Source organism: Neoarius graeffei, chromosome 15, assembly GCF_027579695.1.
Source record: "Neoarius graeffei isolate fNeoGra1 chromosome 15, fNeoGra1.pri, whole genome shotgun sequence".
NCBI lineage: Eukaryota > Metazoa > Chordata > Actinopteri > Siluriformes > Ariidae > Neoarius > Neoarius graeffei.
The window spans coordinates 12,264,893-12,289,961 of NC_083583.1; the positions used below are offsets into that span (position 1 = coordinate 12,264,893).

Consider the following 25,069-nt stretch of genomic DNA (forward strand, 5'->3'; position numbering starts at 1 on the left):
GGTCCTCCAGCTGTTCCTTTTTTGTACCTTTAACTTTTCCAGCCTCTTATTGCCCCTGTCCCAACTTTTTTGAGATGTGTTGCTGTCATGAAATTTCAAATGAGGCAATATTTGGCATGAAATTTCAAAATGTCTCACTTTCGACATTTGATATGTTGTCTATGTTCTATTGTGAATACAATATCAGTTTTTGAGATTTGTAAATTATTGCATTCCGTTTTTATTTACAATTTGTACTTTGTCCCAACTTTTTTGGAATCAGGGTTGTATTTTCTGAGAGTGTAGTGTAGTGTTTAAACTACTCCAGCAGGTAGCAGTATGCACGGATAGTGTTTCATGAACAAGAAGAAGAGGCGGAAGCAACGTTGATGTGTTGATCGTGTAGTAATTTCTTACTTTATTAAGCTCTAAAACAGAAATCATGCCTGTAAAGAAAGTAGTGATAGTTCCAGGTAATGGAACAGGAGATGTGGAACACAGTAACTGGTACGGTTGGGTCAGTAAACACCTAAACCAGGTATGGAAGATCTAAACACTTTATAGCATCAATAGGGACAAGTTTGTATTGAATGCTACCATTTATAAGATCTACAGCTCAGGGGTTTTCATCCACAACCTTCCAGGTTTCTTTTCTGCCTTGTTTTTGATGATCCACTTTCAGTCAGAGCTGGGTGATATTACCATACAGTATCAGTATCGTGATCAGTTATATCATGATACGCTTTGTTACTGGTATCGTGATACTGTTTTCTTTTCTATGTGTCTTACTCAGTTCTCTGAGCTCTCTCAAATGCCTTTTCCTCTTTTCTCAGTTTGAAATCATTTATTTTCTCAACATTCATTTGAATGAACAGCTTGTTAGAAAAGATATTTATCGTGATCGTATCTTCAACTACTGTGATATAATGTTTGTCATGTTGCCCTTGCTTACTTTCCAGATTCTATAAAGTAAGACTTTATTTATCATGACATGGGACTTGTTTTTTTTTAAATCCTTGTGTGTTTTTATAATATAAACAGTGCCTTGCAAAAGTATTCCCTCCCCCCCGCATTTTTCAGGTTTTGTTGCCTCACAACCTGGAATTAAAATGGATTGTTTGACAATTTGCATCATTTCATTTACAGAAGATGTGATTTTTTTTTTTAAATTGTGACACAAACAACAAATAGGACAAAACAGAAAACTTCAACGTGCATAACTATTCACCCCCCTAATGTCAATACTTTGTAGAGCTACCTTTTGCTGCAGTTACAGCTGCAAGTCTCTCGGGGTGTGTCTCTATTAGCTTAGCACATCCAGCCATTGGGATTTTTGCTCATTCCTCAAGGCAAAACTGCTGCAACTCCTTCAAGTTCGATGGGTTGCGTTGGTGTAGAGCGATCTTCAAGTTAAGCCACAGATTCTCAACTGGATTGAGGTCTGGGCTTTGACTAGACCACTCCAAGACGTTTAAATGTTTCCCGTTAAACTACTCCAGTGTAGCTTTAGCAGTATGTTTAGGGTCATTGTCCTGCTGGAACGTGAACCTTCATCCCAGTCTCAAACAGGTTTTCCTCAAGCAATGGCTTTTTTCTGGCCACTCTTCCAATAAAGCCCGGCTCTGCGGATTGTACGGCTTAAAGTGGTCCTACGGACAGATACTCCCATATCCGCTGTGGATCTTTGCAGCTCCTTTGGTGTCTCTGACCTGTTTGGAGGCTCCTTGGTTTTCATGTTGCTTGCTTAGTAGTGTTGCAGAGTCAGGGTCCTTCCAGAACAGGTTGATTTCTACAGACATCACGTGACAAATCATGTGACACTTTGATTACACACCGGTGGATCTTAATCAACTAATTATGTGGCTTATGAAGTGACTTGGTTGGACCAGCTCTTATTTACGGGTTTCATACGAAAGGGGCTGAATACCTATGCACACTCCAGGTTTCTGTTTTTTCATCTTAATTATTGTTTGTGTCACAATAAAAAAAAAAAAAGCACATTTAAAGTGGTAGGCATGTTGTGTAAATCAAATGGTGCGAACCCTCCAAAAATCCATTTTAATTCCAGCTTGTAATGCGACAAAACAGGACAAACACCACCAAGGGGGATGAATACTTTTGTAAGGGTGTGTGTGTGTATATGTATATATAAATAAAATTATAATTAGTAATTAGTTGTAACTGTGTAAGTTAGTTGCCTGTTGTCTGTCTGTCTAGCTGGCTGTCTACCTGTCTATCTAGCCAGCTAGCTATTTATCTGTCTTTCTGTCTACCTATTTATCTGTCTGTTTGTCGATCTATTTGTCTGCCTGTTTGTGTCAAATCTATTGCCGTCTGTCTGTCTGTCTGTCTGTCTGTCTATCTATGCATCCAAATATCTATCTGTCTGTTTAGCTTTTTATTTATTTATTTGTCTGTCTAGCTAGCTATTTGTTTGTTTGTCTTTCTGTCTGTTTGAGCTATTTGTTTGTCGGTCTATCTACGCATCCAAATATGTCTGTTTTCTCTCTGTTGGTCTGTCTTTGTATGTTTGTCTAGCTATTTATCTATCTATCTGTCTGCCTATCTTTGTTGTTTGTGTGTCGCGTCTGTCTATCTACCTATTCATGTCTGTCCACCTATCGGTCTGTTTGTCTAGTTATTTGTTTATCTGTCTGTTTGTGTGTCATCTATCTCTATCTGTCGGTCTGTCTGTCTATCTACGTATTCAAACATCTATCGATTGCACTTATTTTGCAGATACCTGGTGTGTGCGGTGAGCTGAGGAACATGCCAGACTCAGGTACATGAAGATACCACAAAATTTTCGTGCTCTTGAACAAAATACAAGTCAAACTTGAAACTGATTCATTTAATGTGTTTTTTTTTTTTTACACTCTTGAACGGTCGAACAGTGACCGCCAGAGAGAGCATATGGCTGCCGTTCATGGAGAAGGAGCTGCAGTGTGACGAGGAGACGGTGATCATCGGCCACAGCTCAGGAGCTGCTGCTGCGATGAGGTACTGGACATGTGATGAGGGGCTGCTTTCCATTTTCTCGTATCGGGGAAAAGTAGACAATACACATTCAAAAACTGTCACAGCATAGACTTATTGAATTGTCATTTTCATATCAAAACGCCTTACGCGATGGAGGAAGCTTTTAGGAAGACGGGTCGAATAGAATACGATCGAGGTTTATCAGAATAGAAATAAAACATTTTACACCACAGGGTTGCTGAATTCCTGAATAAATCACAGGTTTACGTATATTCAAGCTGTTGTTTTAACGCATAGCGTTTCTATAGTAACAACTCATTTGCAGCACGGCAGATAGTCGTATAATCTAATAATAATAATAATAATAATAAACGGATTATTACTGATATAAAGTTTTCTGGATGTAAATGTTTATGGAAGGAGTCTGCAGTTTCAGTGCTTTGTAACATTTTCCACCACAGAAAGTCTTCAGGACGGAGAGGTTTGTGTATTCCGGTTCTTTGTAATGCAACAAGCTGCGCTTTTTTTTCCCTCCTCCTCTTTGCCTTGTTAATTTGAATAGAAAAAAAAGACACTCAACAGGAACTCCGTTGCCTCGTAGGTGTTCCACGACATTAAATAGGGAAATGAACGGTTGAAAAGCATGATGTGGTGTTCAGTAATAAATTAGAATTGTAACAGTTGGCAAATTGCTGCGGTATGAGAGGAATAAAACACTCTGGTGATGCAGTGTGAAAGGAAAACTATCCACTTCATTCATCACACGTACTCTTGTTCATTAATTTCCTCCAACAGCACACCCCAGTTGTTTTGAATAATTTAGGGCGGCACGGTGGTACAGTGGTTAGCACTGTTGCAAGAAGGTTCTGGGTTCAAACCTCACGGCTGGCGGGCCTTTCTGTGTCGAGTTTGCAAGTTCTCCCCGTGTCTGTGGGTTTCCTCCAACAGTCCAAAGACATGCAGGTTAGGTAAAAATACCCAGCCACTGGGGTTGCACAAGCCAGTGCATGCTTGGTGCCAGTTCCAAGCCTGGATAGATTGGGGAGGGTTGCGTCAGGAAGGGCATCGGGTGTAAAACCTATACCAAATCAAATATGCGGAGCAGATCTGCTGTGGCGACCCTTAAAGAAGGCAAATTTTTTTTATTATCAAAATTCTCTTGATCTCATTTTATTAAATATAGGAATGCATGTTTGATCGCTATTTTGTCGCTGCTGTAGCAAGTTATGAGTGTCTGAAATATGCTCTGTAATATATCAGTCCGTATGTCAAAGCAACGGCCGTAAACGAGATTCGTTGAGACCTGTGCGAGACATCGTAGGACGGAAGTAAAACGTACGGCAGAAATCAAAGTGACCGACATCTGCCAACGTTGTCAAAAGACGCGCGCGCCCTCTTTCGAATGCTGATGTGATCAAGCCGGAAGTTTTGTTTGTTTTGATAGCAATCAGGAAAGTTTGAAAAAAGTCGGCAGTAATCGTCATTTAAACTCGTTTCTGTGCAATACTTCGTTTGGAAAACAGTTTTCAAAATGGCGGCGCTGACACCCGGCTGACGCTTCACGTTTCGAAGTCTCGCACAAGTCTCACGAAGATCGCGCGGATAAGCGACGCCTGCCGTGGACCAAACGAACTAAATTCAACACGGCTAAAAACCGAATAGGCCGAGAAGTATAATATTTAATTGCGATTAGCTGCCAATACGAGTCACGATATAAGGTTACTAAAACCGAAAACGTCATTGAATAACACGTTAATTAAGAAATAAAGCAAGTTTAAAAATGACTTCAGTTCTCCTTTAATAGGAGCAGCCGAAAGGAGAGAAGTGAATAATTTGGCACCCTTGTCAAGGTATTACATTTAAGTTATTCCACGAAATCGAGTCGTACCATACATGAGTGGATAGCCAACAAGATTGAGTGGAATAATTGTTTGAATAATTTATTCTGTCCACATTCACTGGATTTTGAAAAACGGAGCTTTTTTTTAAATGCAAATTCAATAAATAAAAACTTTTTATACAAAACGTCTGACAAAATCATTTCCATTTAGAATGTAAACAAACCAGCGCAATGACAGGAGCAATTTGTGAAAAATGCTGCTATAATAATAATAATAATAATAATAATTCTTGGGGGTGGCACGGTGGTGTAGTGGTTAGCGCTGTTGCCTCACAGCAAGAAGGTCCAGGTTCGAGCCCCGTGGCCGGCGAGGGCCTTTCTGTGTGGAGTTTGCATGTTCTCCCCGTGTCCGCGTGGGTTTCCTCCGGGTGCTCCGGTTTCCCCCACAGTCCAAAGACATGCAGGTTAGGTTAACTGGTGACTCTAAATTGACTGTAGGTGTGAATGTGAGTGTGAATGGTTGTCTGTGTCTATGTGTCAGCCCTGTGATGACCTGGCGACTTGTCCAGGGTGTACCCCGCCTTTCGCCCGTAGTCAGCTGGGATAGGCTCCAGCTTGCCTGTGACCCTGTAGAACAGGATAAAGCGGCTAGAGATAATGAGATGAGATGAGATAATTCTTGAGAAATAAAAAGTGTTCTTACTTTTATTATGTATGTTTTTTTTGGGGGGGGGGTTGTTTTCAAATCAAGTTTTTATTTCGTCCTCGGTTGGTTCAGCAACACACGCCGCCATTTTGTTTTGTTTTTCTCTACTCGGTGTATATGAGCTGATATCCCAGTAGCCAATCAGAGCATGCGATTGCTCATATCCAGTGAATGTGGATTGAATAATTGGTATTACACTTGGTACATTTTTATGCCCTGTCTGTGTAGGGCTGATGATTAACTGATGATCTAAGTGAAACTGATGTAAATCACTTGCGCTCTTCTTCCCCTCTAACTGCGTCTCAGGTACGGCGAGACCCACAAGGTATTCGGCATCATCCTGGTGGGCGCCTACACTTCCGACCTCGGAGACGCGAATGAGCAAGAGAGCGGTGAGACTCGTCCTTATTTGCAAAGCTAAATAGATCATTGAGATGGAGTGTTTTATACATTCACTCGATCGACGATTCTGATTGCTCAGGACGTGTTGATTAATTTTCTAGAAGAGCAGCTTTGATAGTAGTTCCAGCTGTAACCAATGTTTATGTCAGTGCACTCATTCTCATACAGTATGATGTCTTGATGTTCTCTAGAACAACAACAACGTCCCATCGTTGACCTGGTGAAGTTTTCTGTAAGGAGATTTTTATTTAGCATTTGTCTTGAAGGAGTCTCCAGGATCAGTGCTTTGTAACATATAGCATGTCGTTGTTGGGCAGAAACCTCTTATTTCAATATTTCTTTTTCTTTAATCATTTTTCTTAAACTTGATGCTATTGGACACCCTTTGCGTCTGTCCGTAGGGTTTACAAATATTGAAAAGTAACTTGTTAAAAAGAGTTTATGATTAAATCTCGTGAGTCCGATGGATCCTGAAACTGTAGGCTCTTGTGCTTCCAGTCGTGGATGGGCGTGCCATTCTTTAACAAATTAAAATTATAATCTTTGAGAAACTGCTGTGATATACAATTGCAATCAGAAATATTCAAACCTGCTTTGGATGACTTCTTTATGAGTTGAGTGAGACATAGCAAAAAGTAGTATACTTAAAGTTCATTTTATTAAGTATGCTTCAGTAGAAGTATAGCAAGTATACTACAGACCATGTACTTTTAGTGTACTAGAAAGTATACAAATTTAATACTTTTTCGGACTAAATTGGAACATTTCAAGTTTATAAAAGTATACTTTAAAGTTCATTTTAAGTTTGCAAAAGTACACTTTAAAGCAGGGGTATTCAATTAAGTCACTGAGGTCCGGTTATTAAATTTTGTCCAAGTAGAAGGTCCGAACCGAAGTCCAGCTTGTGTCTTATAGCCTTCCCCTATGTCCACATTTTCATATGGTTTCAACAATATTTATTGTTCATTTCCAATGCAGGAAATGAAGTGAGTGCACAACTATCTCTTTTACCATAAATACAACCCCGATTCCAAAAAAGTTGGGACAGAGTACAAATTGTAAATAAAAACGGAATACAATGATGTGGAAGTTTCAAAATTCCATATTTTATTCAGAATAGATCATAGATGACATATCAAATGTTTAAACTGAGAAAATGTATCATTTAAAGAGAAAAATGAGGTGATTTTTAAATTTCATGACAACAACACATCTCAAAAAAGTTGGGACAAGGCCATGTTTACCACTGTGAGACATCCCCTTTTCTCTTTACAACAGTCTGTAAACGTCTGGGGACTGAGGAGACAAGTTGCTCAAGTTTAGGGATAGGAATGTTAACCCATTCTTGTCTAATGTAGGATTCTAGTTGCTCAACTGTCTTAGGTCTTTTTTGTCGTATCTTCCGTTTTATGATGCGCCAAATGTTTTCTATGGGTGAAAGATCTGGACTGCAGGCTGGCCAGTTCAGTACCCGGACCCTTCTTCTACACAGCCATGATGCTGTAATTGATGCAGTATGTGGTTTGGCATTGTCATGTTGGAAAATGCAAGGTCTTCCCTGAAAGAGACGTCGTCTGGATGGGAGCATATGCTGCTCTAGAACCTGGATATACCTTTCAGCATTGATGGTGTCTTTCCAGATGTGTAAGCTGCCCATGCCACATGCACTAATGCAACCCCATACCATCAGAGATGCAGGCTTCTGAACTGAGCGCTGATAACAACTTGGGTCGTCCTTCTCCTCTTTAGTCCGAATGACACGGCGTCCCTGATTTCCATCAAGAACTTCACATTTTGATTCGTCTGACCACAGAACAGTTTTCCACTTTGCCACAGTCCATTTTAAATGAGCCTTGGCCCAGAGAAGATGTCTGCGCTTCTGTATCATGTTTAGATACGGCTTCTTCTTTGAACTATAGAGTTTTAGCTGGCAACGGCGGATGGCACGGTGAATTGTGTTCACAGATAATGTTCTCTGGAAATATTCCTGAGCCCATTTTGTGATTTCCATTTGCCGTCTAAGGGCCCGAAGATCACGGGCACCCAGTATGGTTTTCCGGCCTTGACCCTTACGCACAGAGATTCTTCCAGATTCTCTGAATCTTTTGATGATATTATGCACTGTAGATGATGATATGTTCAAACTCTTTGCAATTTTACACTGTCGAACTCCTTTCTGATATTGCTCCACTATTTGTCGGCGCAGAATTAGGGGGATTGGTGATCCTCTTCCCATCTTTACTTCTGAGAGCCGCTGCCACTCCAAGATGCTCTTTTTATACCCAGTCATGTTAATGACCTATTGCCAATTGACCTAATGAGTTGCAATTTGGTCCTCCAGCTGTTCCTTTTTTGTACCTTTAACTTTTCCAGCCTCTTATTGTCCCTGTCCCAACTTTTTTGAGATGTGTTGCTGTCATGAAATTTCAAATGAGGCAGTATTTGGCATGAAATTTCAAAATGTCTCACTTTCGACATTTGATATGTTGTCTATGTTCTATTGTGAATACAATATCAGTTTTTGAAGTTTGTAAATTATTGCATTCTGTTTTTATTTACAATTTGTACTTTGTCCCAACTTTTTTGGAATCGGGGTTGTAAAAGTAGTCCCAGATAAATAAATTCAAGGCCTTCATTTCAGATTAAAGAAAACAGAAACCTCAGAATAAAATAAATAAAGTGCAAACAGAGTGGAATACCTCCTTTTTCTCTTAAATTAAAGAGGTCCCAATCTGAAGGATTGAAGGCCTACGGTTCAAGTAAAAAAGTCAACTCAGAAAACATTAACTAAAAAGTGCAAACAGAGCATCGACTTCACATTTTCTCTTCTTTGTTCTTAAAATAAGGAGGTCCCAGCGTAAAAAAATGAGGGCCTACTTTTCAAGAAAAAAAGTCCACATCTTCAGAAAACAAGTGGCTTTTTGGGGGGGAAATGCAAACAGAACATTTTTCTTTGAACTTTTCTCTTTTAATTCTTCTTTTACTTGTCTTAATGAGAAAAATGGGCATGTGGCTGACCTGCCAGTAATTTAAATCTTGGTTGGAGTGCCATTCTCATGCAGATATGTAGGTGTTCATTGTTGAGCCTAGAACGGTACTTGGTTTTGACAATGTTCATCGTGGAAAAAGCTGAATCACAGCTGTAAGTCGATCCAAACATAGTCAAGGTGTGCAGTGCTCCTTTGATTAGACCAGGGAACACACTCCAATGTGTTTATGTTGCCCCAAAATCCACGCTACTTTTAAAGGACCCATGGCATGGTGGTTTGTTGATGCTTTAAACGGGTTCGTGGAGGCTTCCAGATGTTATATCCGCAGCCTTTCTCGAGATGAACCCTCGGCACGTAGATATAGCCTCCTGGGAGAAAGCCTGGGGGTGGGTCTTATCATTAATATTCATGACATGTAAATGTGTTACCTCTGATTGGCTAACAGCACTGTGACGCTACCTCCAGTGGGTCAGAAGAAGCGGATGTGGGTGTCTTACTATCCCTAGGCTGACACTTGCACGACTTTTGGCCATGATTTTGTCGTGGCAAGTTGTGCCATTTTGGGGCACGAACTGGGAGGCTCCCGCACTGTTCACGACTAGTTCACGCATAGTTCACGACGAGTTCACGAATGCGTGCCCGTCCACATTCACGAACTGGCACGACGAGTTCACGCATAGTTTGCGCATAGTTTACGCACTTCCCGCATTGGCACGACGAGTTTGCGCAATTCGGACGGTGTCGTGCCGACTTGGGCACGCCTGTGTCATGCACAACCTCATCCTCATCAGATACCCACACTCAATTTCAGAAGTGGACCGCGAAGATCCAGACACACATGATCTGATCCCTGGTGGATGGAGGACTGACCGACACCTGCAGGGGCTGCTGCCTCTAACCGGCCATCATACCCAGAAGGATGCAAAGGATCAGCGAGACTACCTGTCACATTACTACATGTCCCCTGCTGGTGCTGTCCCTTGGCAAGAAAGAATGGTAGTAGCTTCATGAGCTGCATCCACAGTTGTTCCATTTTTTAAATAAAAGAAACGAAACTCCCCCCCCCAAAAAAAAAGTCATGAAGGAATAGAAAATAAAAGACATTAAAGAAAAAAGCAAGAAAAAAAATTGCGAATGGTGATAAGTGTCCGGGAAGCCCTATATATACCCCCGCACCGACGCGAGCGCCACTGTCGCGCAGTAGTCGTGAACTGCTCGTGAACTCGTCGTGAACTGCTCGTGCCATGCGCAAACTGTTCGTGAAGTGCGTAAACTAGTCGTGAACTGCTTGTGCCATCAATGCGTGACCGTGTCAGTGGGAAGGCACGGCCACGCTGCGACGCGCACCAATTCGTGAACATGTCATGAACTACTCGTGAACTCGACGTGAGCTGTTCGTGAACTATTCGTGGCAGTTCGTGACAGTCGTGGCATGGCGCGCACTTCCACGCACTGGCACGCATCCTCCCGCATCGTCCCGACGAGTTCACGATGAGATCACGAACAGTTTGCGCATAGTTCACGACCCGGTCGTGAAATTTTGTCGTGACCAAAATTTTGAACATTTCAAAATTCTCATCCCGACATGGCACGCAGTCACGACGGGTTTACGCACACTTCACGCCAGTTTACGACTAGTTTGCGCACTGGCACGACTCGAGTCGTGCCAATGCGTGCCACGGAATCGTGCAAGTATCAGCCTAGCCTTAGGCGAGAGAGAAGGAACAAACCGCGAAGGGAAAAATACCGCACGCTGACGTCATTAAGGTGTGACGCGAGGAAATAAAATAAAATTCAACAAATGTTTGGGTTTTTACTGAACAAACAAACAAATAAAATGAACGAGTGACTTAAAAAAAAGAATGTGGGTGTCTTTGTAAAAACTGTTTTGATTGGCTATTATAACAGAGCATGCTGCATGCTTTTTGGTTTTGTAGCGCAGAGTACCTGGCTAACTGCAGGAAGCGGTTAGCTGCACAGCTAATGTAGCAATTGCAAGGCTAACGTGGCACCGATTTTAAAACACGGCAAAACGACTTAACAGTTATACACTTACTTGTTTGGTGTTTGTTGCTGATGTGGCAGGGATGCTTGGTACGGACCCAGGCTTCAGTGACAGTTGATGTGCAAAACCTGCCCTGTACTGTCCCAAGTTGTGGAAACATTCCTCAGGAAAATGCTTCCGACAAACATACACCGTCTTAGGTAGACTCGACGGCGTATTATTGAAGTAAATAAAATTAAGCCACTGTGTCTTCAGGGGCTCTCCCGTCGGCAGTAAAAACAGACTCTTTTCTGTGTTGTCACATCCATGTACAGCGCAATTTCCATGTTTCGCTCGCTTAGGTGATGCCATGTTGTTGTGTCCTCTATGGTCTCCTCACTACAACTGGGCGGGCAATTCATACAGTGGGTGGGAATCCAGAGGGGGGGCGTGGGGATCATCTCCCTTGCTGACGTAGTAAAGGGAAGAGCTTATCAACGCGCCGTTTTGATGCGCCATTCTCAAATGTTGGGCATAGTTTGGTTTACACATTATGAAATTTCTAGCCACTGGGGTGACTTAAGAAGGTCAGAGGAACTCATTTTAACGTTAAAAAACCTCAGAAAGTGAAAATTTCATGCCATGGGACCTTTAAGGAACATTCGTTTGCACGTTGCTGGGCTGTAAATGTATGTGTGATGAGTTGGGTAGACCTGTCATACTGGGCTTGCAGTTGGGTTATTTTGCGTGCCCTCAGCTCGGACTTCAGGGGATAACTTTGCTCAAAAGAGCTGTGCTTTGTTTCGTAGTGGCGCTTCACGTTGCCGCTTTTAATTAATGCCACGTTTTCGGAGCATATGAGGCACACTGGTTTTGAACTGCTCACCGGAAGAATGAACGTATATTTCTCCGTCCATTCATCTTTAAAACAACGATTTTCCTTGTCTACTTTCCGCCGCCTTTTGGAGCAAGCCATGTTGTCTCGGTCGGTTGTCTCTGAACTTAACTCTCTTCCTCTCTGCTTGTTGCTCTGCTGTGGCGCGCTGGGTAAACTAACGATTTTATTGGCTCAACTGAGTAAAGCTGTTGTCGTATTAACTGGAGTAGCAGCGCCTGCTGTCCATAGGCGTGACCATCCAAAATAATGCTTCATGAAAATTACTTAATCTCGTGAATTTACCATTGGTCACGGGTCCGGATCCGGACCGAGGTCCGCCATTTGGTGATGCCTGCTTTAAAGTATACAACAAGTACACTCATCTATATACTATCAATGTACTTGGTATATCCCTCTCGTATGCTTAAAGTATACCACAAGTACACACTGATATACTGCAATTGTACTAGTTATATACTTCTTTTTTTTAAGATTTTTTTGGGGCTTTTTTCACCTTTATTGGATAAGACAGTGTAGAGACAGGAAATGAGCTGGAGAGAGACGGGTTGGAATCGAACCCGGGTCCCTGGATTTATGGTATGGCACCTTATGGCCCTTTTCCACTACCCTTTTTCAGCTCACTTCAGCTCGCTTCAGCTCACTTCAGCCCGACACGGCTCGCGTTTCGACTACCAAAAACCAGCACGACTCAGCTCGTTTCAGCCCTGCTTAGCCCCTAAAACTCGCACGGTTTTGGAGTGGGGCTGAAGCGAGCCAAACCGTGCCGACTGAGGTTGGGGGCGTGAGCAGACACTCCCCTGTGCACTGATTGGTGAGGAGGAGTGTCCTCACATGCCCACACACGCCCCGCGAGCGCGCTGGGATCTGTAAACACCGCAAACCCGGAAGAAGAATAATTATGAATTACGAGAATTTCTGAAGCCTTATGCGCCTCGCCTCATCTATACGCTCTTGCCAGTATCTGTCCGCGTTGTCGGTGACAACAAGCCACAGCACCCAGACCAGCAACACTAACGACTCCATGTCCTCCATGTTTATTGTTTACTATTCGGGTCATGAGACTACCGCTTAAAAGATCACTGAATCAGTGACATACAGAGCATCGTGCACGAGTTCGCGGAGCGCAAGGCTCGCCGTATGCCCTTCAAATAATACGCGCAGTAGGCTATTGATGTTTTATTATGAGCCATGTACAGTATGTCGCCTAATGTTTTTTTTTGTTTCTGAGTTACATGTTCGTTTGAAGGACTTAATGTACAAAATAACATAGTTGCACCCCGTAGTGTTGAAATTGGTAAACACCGCAGTTGCGGACATTTTGTAGCCTAAAATGATGTTATGATCAGCTTTAATAAAGGGCCCGGTCATTTGCCCCGCCCCCGGCCCGGCTCTGACTTGTTCCGCCACTGTCACTGATGTCACTGTTTGCGCTGCTTAACGGCATCACATGACGTCCACCCACTTTCGCTAACTCCACCCAATGTGTCCACCCACTTCCAGCCAGCACGGTTCAGCGCGGTTGTAGTCGAAATGCAACTCCAACAGCCCCGCTCAGCTCGACTCAGCACGGCACGGCTCAGCCGCGTTTGTAGTGGAAAAGCGGCATTAGTCGACTGAGCCACAACGTACTTTAAGTATACTTATACTTACAGTGGTGCTTGAAAGTTTGTGAACCCTTTAGAATTTTCTATATTTCTGCATAAATATAGTCAAAAACATCATCAGATTTTCACACAAGTCCTAAAAATAGATAAAGAGAACCCAGTTAAACAAATGAGACAAAAATATTATACTTGGTCATTTATTAATTGAGGAAAATGATCCAATATTACATATCTGTGAGTGGCAAAAGTATGTGAACCTTTGCTTTCAGTATCTGGTGTGACCCCCTTGTGCAGCAATAACTGCAACTAAACGTTTCCGGTAACTGTTGATCAGTCCTGCACACCGGCTTGGAGGAATTTTGGCCCGTTCCTCCGTACAGAACAGCTTCAACTCTGGGATGTTGGTGGGTTTCCTCACATGAACTGCTCGCTTCAGGTCCTTCCACAACATTTCCATTGGATTAAAGATCAGGACTTTGACTTGGCCATTCCAAAACATTAACTTTATTCTTCTTTAACCATTCTTTGGTAGAACGACTTGTGTGCTTAGGGTCGTTGTCTTGCTGCATGACCCACCTTCTCTTGAGATTCAGTTCATGGACAGATGTCCTGACATTTTCCTTTAGAATTCGCTGGGATAATTCAGAATTCATTGTTCCATCAATGATGGCAAGCCGTCCTGGCCCAGATGCAGCAAAACAGGCCCAAACCATGATACTACGTACCACCATGTTTCACAAATGGGATAAGGTTCTTATGCTGGAATGCAGTGTTTTCCTTTCTCCAAACATAACGCTTCTCATTTAAACCAAAAAGTTCTATTTTGGTCTCATCCGTCCACAAAACATTTTTCCAGTAGCCTTCTGGCTTGCCCACATGATCTTTAGCAAACTGAAGACGAGCAGCAATGTTATTTTTGGAGAGCAGTGGCTTTCGCTTTGCAACCCTGCCATGCACACCATTGTTGTTCAGTGTTCTCCTGATGGTGGACTCATGAACATTAACATTAGCCAATGTGAGAGAGGCCTTCAGTCACTTAGAAGTTACCCTGGGGTCCTTTGTGACCTCACCGACTATTACACGCCTTGCTCTTGGAGTGATCTTTGTTGGTCGACCACTCCTGGGGAGGGTAACAATGGTCTTGAATTTCCTCCATTTGTACACAATCTGTCTGACTGTGGATTGGTGGAGTCCAAACTCTTTAGAGATGGTTTTGTAACCTTTTCCAGCCTGATGAGCATCAACAACGCTTTTTCTGAGGTCCTCAGAAATCTCCTTTGTTCGTTCCATGATACACTTCCACAAACATGTGTTGTGAAGATCAGACTTTGATAGATCCCTGTTCTTTAAATAAAACAGGGTGCCCACTCACACCTGATTGTCATCCCATTGATTGAAAACACCTGACTCTAATTTCACCTTCAAATTAACTGCTAATCCTAGAGGTTCACATACTTTTGCCACACACAGATATGTAATATTGGATCATTTTCCTCAATAAATAAATGACCAAGTATAATATTTTTGTCTCATTTGTTTAACTGAGTTCTCTTTATCTACTTTTAGGACTTGTGTGAAAATTTGATGTTTTAGGTCATATTTATGCAGAAATATAGAAAATTCTAAAGGGTTCACAAACTTTCAAGCACCACTGTACATACTTTAAGTATACTGTTATAAACATTGGTTATTTCACTAGTTTACTTGTTATACTTTAAGTTTGCTTGGCATATTACTTGTAGCTTACTATTTATATACTGGAAATATACTCCTTAAAGTATTCTTAAAGTTTACTCATACTGTATGTACACGAGTGTGATGCATTTACAAAATCACAAGACAGAATGTTGAAAACAACTTTGATATATTTTCAAACATTTCAAAAACAAAGACCTATGAAATCAAGTCCTTCCTTACTGGAGAAATTGATCAATAAAGTCAAGTCAAAAGTTTTTCTGTTTTTGTGTATGATTTTAAGGTACATAAAGATAATGCAATTGAGCACACATGCTATATACTGTAAAGTTTTAAACTCCAGCATTATATTAATATATAAATTAAATATTAAGCATGAGTCAATGACTTGACCTTATTATGCACTTGGAGCAAGATATACTAAGTATTAGTACTTTGTGGCAGAAAAACGTAAAAAGTATTCTAAAGTATAAGTTTTAGTATTACAGTGGAAGTCTTAGTATTAATGTACTTATGCCGCTTTTCCACTACAAACGCGGCTGAGCCGTGCCGTGCCGAGTCGAGCTGAGTCGAGCTGAGTGGGGCTGTTGGAGTTGCATTTCGACTACAACCGCGCTGAACCGTGCTGGCTGGAAGTGGGTGGACACATTGGGTGGAGTTAGCGAAAGTGGGTGGACGTCACGTGATGTCGTTAAGCAGCGCAAACAGTGACATCAGTGACAGTGGCGGAACAAGTCAGAGCCGGGCCGGGGGCGGGGCAAATGACCGGGCCCTTTATTAAAGCTTATCATAACATCATTTTAGGCTACAAAATGTCCGCAACTGCGGTGTTTACCAATTTCAACACTACCGGGTGCAACTATGTTATTTAGTACATCAAGTCCTTCAAACGAACATGTAACTCAGAAACAAAAAACATTAGGATACTGTACATGGCTCATAATAAAACATCAATAGCCTATACTGCGCACATTATTTGAAGGGCATACGAATGAGCGCTCAGAGGTTGCAACGGTGACAGGAAGAGTCAGAAATAAAAGGAGGGCGGTGCAAACCTCACTGAATGCACTGTGTTTACCAATTTCAACACTCCGGGGTGCAACTATGTTGTTTTGTACATTAAGTCCTTCAAACGAACATGCAACTCAGAAACAAAAAAACATTAGGCGACATACTGTACATGGCTCATAATAAAACATCAATAGCCTACTGCGCGCATTATTTGAAGGGCATACGACGAGCCTTGCGCTCCGCGAACTCATCCACGATGCTCTGTATGTCACTGATTCAGTGAGCTTTTAAGCGGTAGTCTCATGACCCGAATAGTAAACAATAAACATGGAGGACATGGAGTCGTTAGTGTTGCTGGTCTTGGTGCTGTGGCTTGTTGCCACCGACAACGCCAACAGATACTGGCAAGAGCGTATAGATGAGGCGAGGCGCATAAGGCTTCAGAAATTCTCGTAATTCGTAATTATTCTTCTTCCGGGTTTGCGGTGTTTACAGATCCCAGTGCGCTCGCGGGGCGTGTGTGGGCATATGAGGACACGCCTCCTCACCAATCAGTGCACACTGCACAGGGGAGTGTCTGCTCACGCCCCCAGCCTCACTCGGCACGGTTTGGCTCGCTTCAGCCCCACTCCAAAACCGTGCGAGTTTTAGGGGCTAAGCAGGGCTGAAACGAGCTGAGTCGTGCTGGTTTTTGGTAGTCGAAACGCGAGCCGTGTCGGGCTGAAGTGAGCTGAAGCGAGCTGAAAAAGGGTAGTGGAAAAGGGCCATTAGTCTTAGACTTTTATTTATACTTTTCAGTATAAGCCAAGTATACGTCACTATACTATTCTTAAGTATATAAAATATAGTTTATAAAAAGTCAACTTCAAGTATACTTCCTCAGTTTTAGTAAAAAATAAGTATACTCATAGTACACTTGAATAAACTTCTTTTTGCTAAGGGGAGACATAAAATCAACACAGAAAATGCAATGATGTAGTATTTGTGTGTAACAGTATACCGTATTTTGTTAAAGTGCCATTCCACCATTGGATGTATTCTTTGGCATAAAATACAATATATTTTGACAACATATATAAATGGTATCACTAGATAGAGAAATCTTTTAGCTTTAAAATGATATATCAAACATAATTTTTTGACAACGACAAGTATATTAATTTTGCGACCAAAGTCACCTACCCTTTTAATTTTCGTGCGTGATGTCATCGGCAGGTTCCCCTTCTTGTGTACCACGTGACGTGTGACGTGGCACATATTATCAGCAATGGCGGATAGAACACGATAAAAATAATACCAATAAATCTAGCTAATACCAATAAATCTAGCAAAGATTAACTCAAAATTTTTCGCAATTTTTTTGGCCCCCATATACGAGGAGAAATGACTCTCTCACTTTGGGGGTTTCCTGGTCTAAAAATAGACCGACACGTGGTACACAAGAAGGGGAACCTGCCGATGACATCACGTTTCACTACCGCGCGGAAATTAAAAGGGTAGGTGACTTTGGTCGCAAAATTAATATACTTGTCGTTGTCAAAAAATTATGTTTGATATATCATTTTGAAGCTAAAAGATTTCTCTGTCTAGTCATGTTGTCATAAAATATATTGTATTTTATGCCAAAGAATACATCCTATGGTGGAATGGCACTTTAAGATAGCCATGTCACAATTATCCAACCCCTATATTATATTGTTTTTTAAAGCTTTCTGACACTTTTTATGGCCTAAAGTGGAGTTGAAACATAATTAAGCCTTTGGTGAACTCTATAATGATCCTTCATTTGCTTCCACTGTGATGCATATATAAACCCCACCCATGAAAGTATTCAAGGTCCGTTGGAATCATGGGAAAGACAAAGGAGCTTCTACAAAAGCTGAGAAGAGGAGATTAGTTCATCACACCTAAAGGGCCTTGGGTATAAGACAATTTCCAAAAACATTCCAAGAGACACCACTGGGAGTATTGTAAGGAAGTTTAAAACTTATGGAACAGCTGCAAACCTGCCTGGCTGCGGAAGAAAGAAGAAGAAAGCCCAAAATGTAATCAAGGCCCCTTAGCCACTTATGCCCCTTTTCCACCAAAGCAGTTCCAGGGCTGGTTCGGGGCCAGTGCTTAGTTTGGAACCGGGTTTTCTGTTTCCACTGACAAAGAACTGGCTCTGGGGCCAGAAAAACCAGTTCCAGGCTAGCACCAACTCTCTGCTGGGCCAGAGGAAAGAACCGCTTACGTCAGCGGGGGGGCGGAGTTGTTAAGATCAACAACAATAACAAGACCGCGAAAGATCGCCATTTTTAAGCGACGAGAAGCAGCAGCTGTACAAACGCAAAGTCATCCATTATTATTGTTGTTGTTGCTGCTGCTGCTTCTTCCGCGTTGTTTTTGCTTCGATATTCGCGCCAAGATTTATGCAAACGTAGCAACGTAACTGACGTATACAGCGACGTAATGACGTGGCTTCCCTTAGCACCACGAGCTATGGAAAAGCAAACTGGTTCTCAGCTGGCTCGCAAGTTGAATGAGTTGTGAACCAGCACCAGCACTGGCCCCGAACCAGCCCTGGAACTGATTTGGTGGAAAAGAGGCATTAATCAGGACAACTAAGAAAAACCCCCATGTGATTGCAAGACACCTACAGGATGACATGATGAAGGCTGGTACAAGTGCTTCAGTGGCAAGTATAAGACGTGCACTGAACAAACAAGGATTTCATGGCCGGACTCCAAGACGCACTCCACTCTTGACCACAAGGAACATCAAAAGTCGACTAGAATTATTTTTTTGGCTTTTACATCAAAAACTTGAGAGTTTCCAGGCTTTAGACGTATTGTAGGCACTGCTGCCGTCTCGTTCTGGTCAGGTGCTGGTGGTGACGGAGCTCTTCAAAGTTTCTGGATGATGCTGTTGCGCCTTCATATAGAGCTGACCTCCAGGCATGTCTATCAGCTGCAGTGACTTCCCAGTTAGCTGGTACAATGTTGAAGTCTTTCAAATCACGCTCTACGACATCTTCGAAACGGAGCATAGGGTGGCCTATGGAGTGTTTTGGCGTCAGTTAGTTCACCGTAGAGAACTGATTTTGGAATTCGCGAATCCTTCATCCGATACATATGACCAGCCAACGCAAGCAATGCTTCTGCATTATGGTGTATAAGTTAATCGAGTCACACATTTCAAGTATTCTGACATCAGGTATTTTATCTTGCCAGCTTACATTTGTGATTTTACGCAGACATCTCAGGTGGAAAGAGTTGAGTCGTCTCTCCTGGCTGGCATATGTTGACCAAGTTTCGCTTCCGTAAAGTAGAACAGAGAGAACACAAGCCTCATATACCTTGACCTTGGTGCTGAGGGAGATCTTCTTGTTGAACACCAAAAGTAAAGGTGGCCTTTCCAATATGCTTGTTAATCTCAACCTCAAAGCACGGTGGGTTGGAGACGGTCGATCCAAGATAACAAAATTGATCCACGATTTCCAGAGGTGGCCGTTCATTGTAATGACTGGTGGTAACGGAAGGCCCTGATGCATCACTTTGGTCTTTGTGATACTAATCATTACACCAAATGATGCGCAAGCAGAGGCAAATGAGTCACACAGTGACTGCAAACCATCCTGAGAGTGAGCAAGAAAAACTGCGTCATCCGCAAACAAAAGCTCACGAATCAGGAGAGTACGAGTCTTTGTTTTTGCCCTTAGTCTCGCAAGATTGAACAGCGAGCCAGCCGATCTGGTACACGGCGAGATGCCAGATGGATCAGGTAACACATGTCTCAGCAAAACTGAGAAAAATATACCAAAAAGGGTGGCGGCCAACACACAGCCCTGCTTTACACCATTCTGTATAACAAAGGGGTCAGAAGCTGTCATCGAAGGTGACGGTTGCTTGTATCCCATCGTGAAAGGAACGGATGACTGCGAGAAGTGTAGGAGAACAACCAATGATCTGGAGGATGATGAAGAGCGTAGTTCTATTCACAAGGTCAAAAGCTTTGGTGAGGTCAATAAAGGCGATCAACCAAGGGGCGGTTCTGTTCGACTGCTTTTTCTTGCAATTGTTGGAGAGCGAAGCCCATGTCTATGGTGGAGCATCCTCACCTGAACCCACACTGACGCTCTGGAAGAATGTGATCGGTGAGGCAGACTAGACGTTGCAAAGCAACATGGGTGAGCACCTTACCAGCGACACTGAGAAGGGAGATGGCACAATAGTTATTGCAATCTCTTCTGTCACCTTTGTTTTCATAACGTGTTATCATATGCCAGGAGGAATTTGGATAAGACTACAGAGTTTTAGGAGACAGTTCTATAGACTGACGAAACCAAACTGGAACTATTTGGACATATGGACCAGCGGTATGTCTGGCATGCGAAAGACCAGGCTTATGACCAGAAGAATACCATCCCTACAGTCAAGCATGGACGTAGGTCACTGATGATGTGGGGCTGATCCTGGGATTGAGATGCTGGCCTCTTCTGCCCCTCGGACCTGCTTGATCCATCCTGGTGCCCTGTGTCTGGTCGGAGTTTTATCGCCCCACTCCTGTGAAGGACGGCCCCATGAGGACAGTTGAGGGTTATACCTGTTAAAACTGTTAATATTATAGTCAGGCTGTCTGTTGTTGCCCAAATGAGGATGGGTTCCCTTTTGAGTCTGGTTCCTCTCGAGGTTTCTTCCTCATGTCGTCTGGGGGAGTTTTTCCTTGCCACCGTCGCCACAGGCTTGCTCATTGGGGATAGATTAGGGATAAAATTAGCTCATGTTTTAAGTCGTTCAAATTCTGTAAAGCTGCTTTGCGACAATGTTTATTGTTAAAAGCGCTGTACAAATAAATTTGATTTGATTTGATGATGTGGGGCTGTTTTTCTGCGGCAGGAACTGGCAATCTTGATTGTATCCTTGGCATCATGGATTCCCAGAAATACCAGGCCATTTTAAAGAGGAACGTGATGCCTTCTGTTGACAAATTAAACCTTGGTGAATAATGGACTTTCCAGCAAGACAATGATCCCAAGCACACCTCCAAGTCAACCAAAGCTTGGTTGAGAAAAAGATCCTGGAACGTCCTGGAACAGCCTTCTCGGTCACCAGATTTAAATCCGATTTGAAAATCTTTGGTGGGATTTAAAGAAGGCGGTTGCAGCACGGAAGCCATCAAACATCACCGAGCTAGAGGTGAAGAATGGGCAAAGATTCCAATCAAGAGGTGTAAGAAGCTTGTCAGCACTTAGCGAAAATGTTTGTTAGAAGTTATAAAAGCTAAAAGACGCTCCACAAAGTACTGAAGCTGGGGGTTGAATAATAACAATGCACGTGTTAAAAGATTTACATTTTCATTTGAACGTCAAAGTTAAGTCAACTTCTGTTGTCAAAATAACTCGTACGCATCAAATTTTTTTTTGTTGTTTAATGAGGGTTTTTTTTTTTTGTCATTTATTGTCATCTTTCATCCACATCACTATAATGTCTTTTGAGGTGAGGGGGTTGAATATTTCTGATTGCAACTGTAAACGGAATAAAACACTTCCGGATATGCTGCTGTAGTAAGTGAATCAATTCCAGGATGGAAACGTGAACTCTTCACAAAACCTCGTCTTTTGTTAATTTCCTATAAACCCCCCCCCAAGTGTTTAATTTCTAGCATAACATAACATAAATTGTTGATTATTGATCAGATAATAGTTTATTCTATCTACATTCACTGGATATGAGCAATTGCGCGCTCTGATTGGCTACTCTACTACTAGGATATCAGCTCATATACCCTGAGTAGAGAAAAACAAAATGGCGGAGCGTGTTGCTGAACCAACCGAGGATGAAATTAAAAACTCTACTCAAAAACAGAACCCCAAAAATACACAAAAAAAGCAACAAAATATGAAATGAAAGTATTTGACGGTAAGAACATATCTCTTAATTTTTCAAGTATTATTATTTTAGCATTTTTCACAAATTGCTCCTGTCATTTCGCTGGTTTGTTTGCATTCTCATCTTTAAGCATTAAATTTTTTTTTTTTTTGACTGGTTCAAAAGCTCAAAATAGTTTGAAAATTAAAGAACTGAAATGCCCAAGCAGGGTTTCCACGGAGTCTTAAAAAGTCTAAAATTTGATAATCCTAATTTAAGGCCTTAAAAAGTCTAAAATACGAGCATATTTTGCATTGTAGGTCTTAAATGTAATTTTGTGAAGTTTTAAATCCTTACGTCCATTTACCCCATTCGTTTTTTTTTTTGTTAAATGCGTTGGTGATATTCATAATTAGTCATATAGGCTAGGCCTACTTAGTGTCAGTAGGCTACGCTGCAAACTACAAATGAGACACAGTGGAATCCGGCGTCTAGCCCGGTTGGCATGGTGATGCACAGGGCATGGTACGCGTGCATTTAGACAGTAGAGCCTAAAAGAAGCGAGGGAGAGTGTCACGGTTTGTAGCAAAATGGGCAAATGCAAGTTTAACGACTGCTTGCTTGAACGCAATGATTTCGTAGACTGGCTAAAATGTGTACCAAACAATCCGTTTGAGGCGTACTGCACATTGTGCAAAAGAACACTCACTCAAACTCGGCACCCTGGGTGTAAAGGCACCGGAATCGCACGCGGAAGTGGAGAAGCACCAGGCTGCCCATAAAAGTCTGCAACAGTCGCATGCCATCACTCAATTTTGTTCACCGTTGTCAGGTCCAAGTACATCTTGAGACGGTGTATCAGCGAACTCCGTGCGAACTGTAACATTACAACACACAAACCGTACGGAATCGAATGCCTCATCCTCAAGTGATTTGTGGGATGTCTTTGGCTCCACTGCAACTTAGTTCTTCATTAATGCAAGAGCGCACCCTGGGGATGTAGAGTTCATTGGTGAATGATAATAAATTTTGTTATTTTCAAAGCAATTCAGGCTCTCCCAATTTTCTTTATTTTTTTGTGCGGCATAAATCTTAAATTTAACCTGTTATGGTCTTAAAAAGGTCTTAAAAAGTCTTAAATTGAACTTGTTCAGGCCTGCAGAAACCCTGTCCAAGGAAGAATTAAATCAACGTCTCAAGCTATTTGACAGCAAGACGGCACTTTCTACCAAAAAAAAAATAAATTGTGCAGCCATCGATAGGTTTTTAAGAAGTCCACCTAAGCGGAAATGGAGAAGTCCTGCCTCAGGTGGAGGAGTTTAAGTATCTCGGGATCTTGTTCACGAGTGAGGGAAGGATGGAGCGTGAGCTCGACAGGCGGATCGGTGCAGCCTCCGCAGTGATGCGGTCGCTTTACCGGTCCGTCGTGGTGAAGAAGGAGCTGAGCCAAAAGGCGAAGCTCTCAATTTACCGGTCGATCTACGTTCCGACTCTCACCTATGGTCATGAGCTTTGGGTAATGACCGAAAGAACAAGATCGCGGATACAAGCGGCCGAAATGAGTTTCCTTCGCAGGGTGGCTGGGCGCTCCCTTAGAGATAGGGTGAGAAGCACAGTCACTCGGGAGGAGCTCGGAGTAGAGCCGCTGCTCCTCCACATCGAGAAGAATCAGCTGAGGTGGCTCGGGCATCTTTTTCGGATGCCTCCTGGACGCCTCCCTGGGGAGGTGTTCCAGGCATGTCCCCCCGGGAGGAGGCCCCGAGGAAGACCCAGGACACGCTGGAGGGACTATGTCTCTCGGCTGGCCTGGGAACGCCTCGGTGTTCTTCCCGAGGTGTCTGGGGAAAGGGAAGTTTGGGCTTCCATGCTTAGACTGCTGCCTCCGTGACCCGGTCCCGGATAAAGCGGAAGAAGACGAGACGAGACCTAAGCGGAAATGATTTCGTCGGACGTTTGATGTAAAATTTTTATTTATCGAATTTGTGAAAAATAAAAATGCTCCGTTTCTCAAAATCCAGTGAATGTGGATAGAATAAAACAATTATTCCACTCACTCATCGTACATGACTTGGAGCCAACTCGGTGCTACGCGCCTCGTCGGCTATCAGCTCATGTACGACTCGATTTCATGGAATAACTGTTAAATATATATCTATTTTTCCTTCACTCAGGATATTTCAACCGTCCATGGGAGTGGGAGAAGATCAGAGCGAACGTGAAACGCATCATCCAGTTCGGCTCCACAGACGACCCTTTCCTACCGTGGGAGGAACAGCAGGAAGTAGCAGATGGGCTGAAGGCAGAGCTTCACAAATACACAGACCGTGGACATTTTCAGAACACACATTTCCCAGAACTCATCAGTGCTGTACGGAAACTGATCAAGGAATAACCGAGGGATCAAACGCAGTTTCCTTATATTTCATTTGTCGGAAGTATAAGTGCTGTAAAGATTCAATTAAAACGGTGAGGAGGGGGTTGTTTTGCTTTTCAGTTTACCACCAATGGTCTTTTTTTTAAAAAAAAGTGTAATTTGCTAATCGCTACAAGATTTAAACATGTACTAATTGGCTACTTTAATAGGAACTCGTTCTTGATTCTAAGGTCCCTGTTCTTGGCTGCAGGAGAGGAACCCCGTGTGGTCTTCTGCTGTTGCATGTTGAGATGTTTTTCTGCTCACCACGGTTGTAAAGAGTGATTATACGAGTTCATTCCTGGCAGCTTGAACCACTCTGGCCAATTTCCTCTGAGCTATCTTATCAACAAGGCATTTGTTTCCACCCACAGAACTGTCTCTCACTCTGTTTTTTGTTTTTCGCACCATTCTGTGTAAACTCTAGCGACTGGTGCGTGTGTGTGAACCCCAGGAGATCAGCCGTTTCTGAAATACTCAAACCAACATCCATGCCACAGTGAAAGAAAGTCACACTTTGGGATCACAATTTTTCCCGTTCTGATGTTAGACGTGAACGTTAACTGAAGCTCTTGATTTGTATCTGTATCATTTTATGCATCAAGGGATCGGCTGATTAGAGAACAGCATAAAACAGTGGATGGATGGATGGATGTTCCTAATAAAGTGGCCAGTGAGAGGTATATTTTGGTTGTCATTGTCAGATGAAGCCATTTCAA

The 25,069-nt window shown here is 42.5% G+C and overlaps 1 protein-coding gene across 1 annotated transcript; it reads left to right on the plus strand.

Annotated features, from left to right (window-relative positions):
* Window positions 1–336: 336 nt before the first annotated feature.
* Window positions 337–25,033, plus strand: rbbp9 (retinoblastoma binding protein 9). Its single transcript, XM_060940861.1, has 5 exons — window positions 337–517; window positions 2,719–2,761; window positions 2,874–2,979; window positions 5,811–5,896; window positions 24,109–25,033. Exons 1-5 carry the CDS (start codon window positions 422–424, stop codon window positions 24,327–24,329), a joined length of 552 nt encoding a protein of 183 aa, XP_060796844.1. The 5' UTR covers window positions 337–421; the 3' UTR covers window positions 24,330–25,033.
* Window positions 25,034–25,069: the final 36 nt, after the last annotated feature.

What these genes read in the sequence shown, in the direction of transcription:
- rbbp9 (XM_060940861.1), top strand. Translation starts at nt 422, where the DNA reads ATGCCTGTAAAGAAAGTAGTGATAGTTCCAGGTAATGGAACAGGAGAT. An exon ending in TCAGTAAACACCTAAACCAG is followed by an intron (nt 518 to 2,718) that starts GTATGGAAGATC and finishes CTTATTTTGCAG; the next exon opens with ATACCTGGTGTGTGCGGTGA. An exon ending in GAGGAACATGCCAGACTCAG is followed by an intron (nt 2,762 to 2,873) that starts GTACATGAAGAT and finishes ACGGTCGAACAG; the next exon opens with TGACCGCCAGAGAGAGCATA.